The sequence below is a fragment of the Myotis lucifugus genome, unplaced genomic scaffold (assembly GCF_000147115.1).
Source record: "Myotis lucifugus unplaced genomic scaffold, Myoluc2.0 scaffold_412, whole genome shotgun sequence".
NCBI classification, from domain to species: domain Eukaryota; kingdom Metazoa; phylum Chordata; class Mammalia; order Chiroptera; family Vespertilionidae; genus Myotis; species Myotis lucifugus.
Window position 1 is genome coordinate 957078 of NW_005871460.1, and position 6494 is coordinate 963571.

At 43.2% G+C, this 6494-nt stretch overlaps 1 protein-coding gene across 1 annotated transcript; it reads right to left on the minus strand.

The window, feature by feature from the left end:
- Window positions 1-3334: 3334 nt before the first annotated feature.
- Window positions 3335-4811, minus strand: LOC102420289 (zinc finger protein 226-like). The gene is given in 2 exon segments (XM_023743754.1): window positions 3335-3970; window positions 3972-4811. Coding segments are annotated over 2 exon segments (1059 nt in total). The 3' UTR covers window positions 3335-3751.
- Window positions 4812-6494: the final 1683 nt, after the last annotated feature.

Below are 6494 nucleotides of genomic sequence, written 5' to 3' on the forward strand. Positions count from 1 at the left end.
TTAGAACCATCGATGAGAGAGAAACATCGATCAGCTGCCTCCTGCACATCTCCCACTGGGGGATGTGCCGCAACCCAAGTACATGCCCTTGACCGGAATCGAACCCGGGACCTTTCAGTCTGCAGGCCGACGCTCTATCCACTGAGCCAAACCGGTTTTGGCTTATTATCTATTTTTAAAGAATAGTTTAATAACTTTTAGAGAGAGAAGGAAGAGGGAGAGAAACATTGATGGAAGAGTGCCATATCACTTGGAGTGCGGGAAACGAGTTAAGTCGGCTCGCGTGAATTGCGCGTACTCCGCGGGAGCTGTCTTTAACTTGGTTCATATAGATTTGCGGTGGAGTGCGGGAAACGTGTAAACTCGGGCCGATTGTAACTGCGTATTACCAAATATTTGTTTGTAATCCACCCTTTCGGTGGATGGAACAAAACCAAAAGACAGAGCCATCTTATATTTTGGCGGGAAATTCACCCGCACTCCAAGTGATATTGGCCAGCCACCTCCTGCACACCCACTTCTGTGGATATAGCCACAGCACAGGCACATATCCCACTGATAATCAAATCCACAACCTTGTGCTGCATGAGAGGACGGACAAGTACTGACCCACACTGGCCCTGGTGGTATATTCCATTTAGATCACAATTTGCTAATCTCGGTAAATTTAAACATTCATCTACTCAAAAACCCAGATTATTCACTGTAGTTTTGACTTATACACATACATGGAATTATACAGAAATGTTTGTAACATCTTTGTTAGAAATAACCAAGTATTTATTAAAATGGACAAATTGATGGACAAATTGATGGTGATATATCAATGATAAGAATATCTATCACAGCCCTAACTGGTTTGGCTCAGTGGATGGTCTGCTGAATGAAGGGTCCCAAGTTCATTTCCAGTCAAGGGCATAAACCTTGGTTGCTGGCAAATCCCCAGTAGGGGGTGTGCAGGAGGCAACTGATCAATGTTACTAACTCTCTACTCCTCTCCTCTCCTCTTTGTAAAATCAATAAAAAATATATTTTTAAAAAAGAATATCAGAAAAAAAGATGAGTTACTAACATAACTTTAATGAATCTCCAAGTATTTATGAAACATAATTAAAGCAGAAAAATACTTAGAAAAATAAAGTTCTCTAAATCCTTGAAAACTATAAAATCTGTGAAGAACAGGGACAGGTTAAAATAGGTCATGAAGCAATTACACAGTGAAACATATGGTCAGCAATATGAATATAACTAGAGGCCCGGTGCACAAAAATTTGTGCACTCGGGGGGGTCGCTCAGCCCGGCCGGTACCCTCTTGCAGTCTGGGACCCCTGAGGTGTTGTCCACCTGCTGGCTTAGGCATGCTCCCTGGGGGAATGGGCCTAAGTGGGCAATCAGACATTACTCTGGCAGCCAGGGAGCCCTCAGGGGAAGTCCACTTACCAGCGGGGAGCAGGCCTAAGCTGCAGTTGGAAATCCTTAGCACTACTGAGGAGGCGGGAGAGGCTCCCACCACCACTGCTGTACTGGCAGCCGTCAGCCTGGCTTGTGGCTGAGAAGAGCTCCCACTGTGGGAGCGCACTGATCACCAGGGGGCAGCACCAGCATTGTGCATCTGCCCCCGGTGGTCAGTGTGTGTCATAGTGACATCATTCCCAGTCGTTCTGCTGTTAGGGTCAATTTGCATATTACCCGTTTATTATATAGACTAGAGGCCTGGTGTATGTGGAGGCTGGCTGGTTTGCCCTGAAGGGTGTCCCTGATCAGGGTGGGGGTCCCTGGCCAGCCTGGGTGAGGGGCTAATGGCTGTTTGCAGGCTGGCCAAGCCCCCCGAGCCACCCAAGCTCCCAGTGCAGGCTGGCTGGAAGCAGCTATATGAGGTTTATTTATCTTCTATAATTGAAACTTTGTTGCCTTGAGCGGAGCTGACAGCCGGCCAGGGCAGGCGGGAAGCTTGGCTTCCTCCAACGCAGGGGCAACCAAGCCTCCTGCTTGCTCCAGCTCCATGGCTACCAGCCGCCATCTTGGTTCGGTTAATTTGCATATATTGCTCTGATTGGCTGGTGGACGTGGCCTGTGAGTGTAGCAAAGGCACAGCCAATTTGCATGTTTCTCTTTAATTAGATAAGATGATGGTTTCAGTTTCACAAACATGTCACGATTTCTGAAACACATGTAATTTACTCATAGCTGTTAAAAATGGTTCAAGGTAAAACAAATGTACGTTCACCTATTTTGGAAGAACAGGTTTGGCAACTCTATATTCAATCCATGTTCTCATGCCCTCAGGGTGAGAGTCTCAACTTAGTGACAGAAAATGTAATAAACAATGAAGAACTTTCACCCAAACCCACAAAAGCCACATTCCTGGTCTAAAGACCGCCATTGTCTCCCATCTTTCTTTTGATGCCAGCGAACCAATGGCTCTGATGGGAACTTCTGAGAAGCTACAGGAGCAACAAAACATCTTGATTGTAATCAATGACAATGACTGCTTCACAGAAGATAAACAAGCCTGGAGTCCCTCAGATCTGTGTACACACAACTCTTGTAGTCTTTTCCTAAAAATAATGCCGGGATGCACAGTTAGGTGAGGACCATTCCATCTAAAGGAGTGCAGTCTCATCCAACCACAATTAGGTCAGTGTTTCTGTAGTGAAAGGGTTCCCCCTGAATGCGATGGTCCTCAAACCAGTGACCATCACCCGTGATATTGTAGGCATTACGGCTTATGTCCCTCGGCAAGACCTGGGTAAGAGATTCACTTCATATGTATTGGCATCGCTTGCAAACAAGAAAAAAATTCATGTTTCCAGACACACTTGAGGTTGTCAAAGCTACACTCTCTTTGGAGTGATCTCTATGTGTCAAAGCATCCATATTCACATGAGAGGTAGAGTGTCCACAGTGTTTCCTAGGAAAATATGGGCAGTAGTGTAAATTTGCCAAAAACTGCTGAACTAATTTCTGTACCATACTGTTGCCCCATGGGCAAAAATGTTTGAGACCCCTAAAAGTTTTTCACCTCTTCATGCTTGGAAAGCCCATATCTCCTTATAAACTAACCTATTGAGTAAATAGAACACCCCAGATTAAAGAATTCTTAAGAAAAAGCCTTCATTATTTTACAATCCATAGAGACATGAGACTGGCAGTTGTTCCGTTGATGAAATAGGCACGCAATAAACTCATCATTAGCATCTAGGGAAAGTGTGTCCCTGAAAATGGCAGGCCCTCTGCAACATTATGTTTACTGTGGCCAACTGTAATGAGTCCTATTTGGCAACACAAGACAGGGAAAGAAGAAAGAACTAAGGACTCAGGTATTCCTCATTTCCATCAACAAATTAGAGTCTGACTTAGCTTCCCTGGGAATGGGAGGATGGTGACTGATGCCATCTGTAGGGACCTTATAGGTGGTTCAGGTGAATTACCTTCAGCAACAGAAATGTGCAGTGACACAGATCTGGCAGTACATCCTATATGTTAGAACGTGCAACATAATTACATAGTGTTCCAACATAAAAACACAGAAACACAACAGCAAAAACACTTATGGGAACTTTACATAATGTAGGTGATTAAATGTACGATACAATTCAGAAAAATGAGGACTCACAAATTTTCTTGTACTATTGTTAAGTCCTAAGAAACTACATTTCCTACACATTTAAGAAATTTCTCCCATTTGTACTCTTATGCGGAGAGGGAATTTAGAAATTTGGCTGAGAGATACCTCACATTAATTGCACTCTTAATAGCTTTCTCCAGTGTGAACTCTCTGATGATACTGAAGACCACTGCTCCTTTTAAAAGAATTCCCACATTCAGTGCATTTATAAGGCTTTTCTCCCGTATGAACTCTCTGATGTTGATCAAGGATGGTTTTAGTGGTAAAAGATTTTCCACATTCACTGCATTGATATGGCTTTTCTCCTGTATGAACTCTCTGATGTCGATCATGGATGGTTTTAGTGGGTAAAAGATTTTCCACATTCACTGCATTTATAGGGCTTTTCTCCTCTATGAACTACCTGATGGTAACGAAGGTAAGTGCTCCGGGAAAAAGATTTCCCACACTCAAAACATTTATAAGGCTTTTCTCCCGTATGAACTCTCTGATGAATACGAAGGGTAGTGCTCCGGGTAAAAGATTTCCCACATTCACTACACTGATAAGGCTTTTCTCCTGCATGAACTACCTGATGTCGATCACGGATGGTTTTAGTGGTAAAAGATTTCCCACACTCACTGCATTGATAAGGCTTTTCTCCAGTGTGATCTCACTGATGATATACGAGACTTTTTCTACACTTAAAAGGTTTTCCACATTCACTGCATTTATAAGGCTTTTCTCCTGTATGAACTACCTGATGGTAATGAAGGTAAGTGCTCCGGGAAAAAGATTTCCCACACTCAAAACATTTATAAGGCTTTTCTCCCGTATGAACTCTCTGATGAATACGAAGGGTAGTGCTCCGGGTAAAAGATTTTCCACATTCACTACACTGATAAGGTTTTTCTTCCGTATGAACTACCTGATGATCATGAAGACCAGTACTCCGTGTAAAAGATTTTCCACATTCAGTGCATTTATAAAGGTTTTCTCCTGTATGAAGTCTCAGCTGTCGATGAAGGTGGGTCTTAGTGGTAAAAGCTTTGCCACATTCACTGCATTGATAAGGTTTTTCTCCAGTGTGAACTCCCTGATGAAAACGAACGGTAGTGCTCTGAGTAAAAGACTTCCTATATTCACTGCATTTACAAGGCTTTTCTCCCATATGAACTCTCTGATGTTGCTGAAGGATGTTCATAGTGGTAAAAGGTTTACCACATTCCCTGCATTTGTAATGTTTTTCTACAGTGTGACCGCTCTGTTGATAATGAAAGCCAGAAAATTTGGTAAAAAATTTTCCACATTCAGAGCACACACAACACCCACTTCCAAGATGGAAATCTTTTTCCTGAATAAACGTGTGGGTGCAACTGTCTTTCTTACATTCTTTTCTGCTGAAATAATTTTTTCTACTTTGAAACGTCATCCCACGCATCAAAATAGCAGTTGGACTGTCCCCGGTCTGAGAAGCCTGTAGGTAGAGATGTCCAGATTCAGTAAGGACACTCTGCCCAACCTCCCCACAGGTGAAATGATTCTGGGACACATTGAAATTGCAGCTGTTTGCAAGTGACATCCTTTCCGGAATTCTAATGTAAGTCTGTTCTCTCACATGCTGCTGGTGAAATGTTGCACACAAAGAAAATCTTTTTGCACACGTTCCACACCTCAACAGTTTCTGTCTGTGTTGTGTTCCCTGCAGCTCCATCACGCGGAAAATGTTTCCCAGGACTAGCCCACAACTCTCACAGGGGTGGCTCTTCTGGGAAGACAAGGCTAACTTGGGATTCCTTGCCTGTGAAAATCTAACAGAAACCTTTTGTTCAGTCGGGGCCTCCACATTCTATTCTCCACAGCAGCAACCTGAACAAAAGTAAATGTAGGTGAAGTGCATGTTGAGCTGATAAAAACAGAGTATCTTCAACACAGATGTTTATCTGTCATGGCTGAACACGATTTCTTTCTTTCTTTTTATTTTTAAATATATTTTATTGATTTTTTACAGAGAGGAAGGGAGAGGGATAGAGAGTCAGAAACATGAGAGAGAAACATCGACAAGCCGCTTCCTGCACACACCCCCACTGGGGATGTGCCTGCAACCAAGGTACATGCCCTTGACCGGAATCGAACCTGGGACGTTTCAGTCCATAGGCCAACGCTCTATACACTGAGCCAAACCGGTTAGGGCCTGGATATGATTTCATACAATGATTTTCAAGACGACTGCGTCAGACTCTCAAGAAATGGCTGCTATATATATAACATGACTCAAAAGGTCACTGAATGAAGAAAATCTCACCAAGGGAGGACAAAAGCATAGGCTGGCACAAAAAGAAGAGAGGCAGTGGTCTGCCCATTATTACTCCACAAATGGCTTCCTTTAAGCCCTTTCATGCTGGCAATTCGAGTCTGTGTAGAATAATTCCAATGTGTTCAAAACCATAAATGATCAATCATATTAGAGCATGTGGTGTTCAGCGTCAATGTAATAATTCATGTGTACTGTAAGGCCTGCAGGCACAGAACAATATTGAAGTGCAGTAAAGCGAGATGTTTGAAAGAGGTAGGGGTGCAAAGTTTGGAGAGGTTAAGGGTATCCACAGGCTGGGAATCCCAATAGAATGATCACTATTAAAACTGAAACGTGCTGAACCGGTTTGGCTCAGTGGATAGAGCATCGGCCTGCTGACTGAAGGGTCCCAGGTTCGATTCCGGTCAAGGGCATGTGCCTTGGTTGCGGGCACATCCCCAGTAGGGGGCGTGCAGGAGGCAGCTGATCGATATCTCTCATCAATGTTTCTAACTCTCTATCCCTCTCCCTTCTTCTCTGTAAAAAATCAATAAAATATGATATTAAAAAATAAAAATAAAAACTTGAAAA